At 36.4% G+C, this 1441-nt stretch overlaps 1 protein-coding gene across 1 annotated transcript in view; it reads left to right on the forward strand.

Moving 5' to 3' along the window:
* Window positions 1–1441, forward strand: part of LOC101846098 (conserved oligomeric Golgi complex subunit 3) — a gene marked incomplete in the record, with an annotated part of 36608 nt that overhangs the window by 16614 nt on the left and 18553 nt on the right. Inside the window, 1 exon segment of the mRNA XM_013088529.2 lies at window positions 993–1082. Within this exon segment, the coding sequence (XP_012943983.2) occupies window positions 993–1082 (90 nt within the window).

A 1441-nucleotide genomic window follows, 5' to 3' on the forward strand; every position in this document is an offset into this window, starting at 1 on the left:
TCATCATCATCATCATCATCATCATCATCATCATCATCATCATCATCATCATCGTCATCATCGTCATCATCGTCATCATCTTGTTTCACAGTAGGAAAAATATACTTGAAACTTGGTGTTGGTCATATTTAGTCCGATGTTCTTACAGATGCTGGATTCTTCACGTCTTGGGCTTCTTCAGGAACATAGGATCTAAGGTAAAAAAAAAAGAGTGATGATGCCATAGCAACAAAGCGTTCACTCTTAGTCACTAAATGGTGGGATTTGGACGATATTGGAAAGAGCAGACGCGAAGCTCAGAAAAACAAAAGCTAACTTGTTACTGCCATGGTCTTGGCTGCGTGTACAGATATGTGAAAATTGGTCACACATAGCGTTGAGAGCTGACGCAGAACTGACACAAATAAATCATCATCATCATCATTATCATCATCATCATCATTATTATCACCAATATCATCATCATCATCATTGTATATAGGGAATAAAAAAGGGTTGAGATTTGTAGATTTTTCAAATTTAGCACATCATGATTATCATCATCTTCATCATCACCATGATGTCATCATCAAACCTTGGTTGTTGTTGAGCCGAAGTTGCTGCTAACTGAATTTTCAAAGGGGGGAAGTGATCTTTTTTCTTACTATAGATTCTATTTGACATGTATTTCTATTTGACATGTATTTCTATTTGAAATTTATTTCTATTTGACATGTATTTCTATTTGACATTTATTTCTGTTTGACATGTATTTCTATTTGACATTTATTTCTATTTGACATGTGTTTCTATTTGTCATGTATTTCTATTTGTCATGTATTTCTATTTGACATGTATTTCTATTTGTCATGTATTTCTATTTGACATGTGTTTCTATTTGACATGTGTTTCTATTTGACATGTATTTCTATTTGACATTTATTTCTGTTTGACATGTATTTCTATTTGACATGTGTTTCTATTTTCCCCCCTGTTTTCCAACCTGTGTTCAGAAAACCACATTCCAAGGTCTGTCTCAAGAGACGCTACAGGCCTGCATCGTGTCTCTCAAGAACGCCAAGGAGGGAATTGTCAAGAGAAAGGTAGTGTTTTGTTGTGAACTTTGACCCACGGCCATTGCTGTGCTTGGAGGGGTGTGGTGCGGGTGGCTGGAGGGTGTCACTTGTTGGCCCTGTTTCTTTTCTTTTTCGCCTGTAGTTTCTGTTTGCTTGTCTGTCTTTCCTTTTCCTTGCAATCCCATGAACGTAATAACTGTTGTACTGTCGATGTGTTTTTCTTCATTCAAACTAACAAAAGTAGGTTTCGTTTATGACTATATCTTTTTGCAAGTGCCTTAAAACTCTTACTATGTGGGTGGTTGGCGGGTGGTCTGGTGTGGTTTGATTCTTCTTTCATATCAAACATCTATTGTCTTTATCTCCCCTCCTTTTTTGTGTTTGTT

Source organism: Aplysia californica, unplaced genomic scaffold (genome assembly GCF_000002075.1).
Source record: "Aplysia californica isolate F4 #8 unplaced genomic scaffold, AplCal3.0 scaffold00757, whole genome shotgun sequence".
NCBI classification, from domain to species: domain Eukaryota; kingdom Metazoa; phylum Mollusca; class Gastropoda; order Aplysiida; family Aplysiidae; genus Aplysia; species Aplysia californica.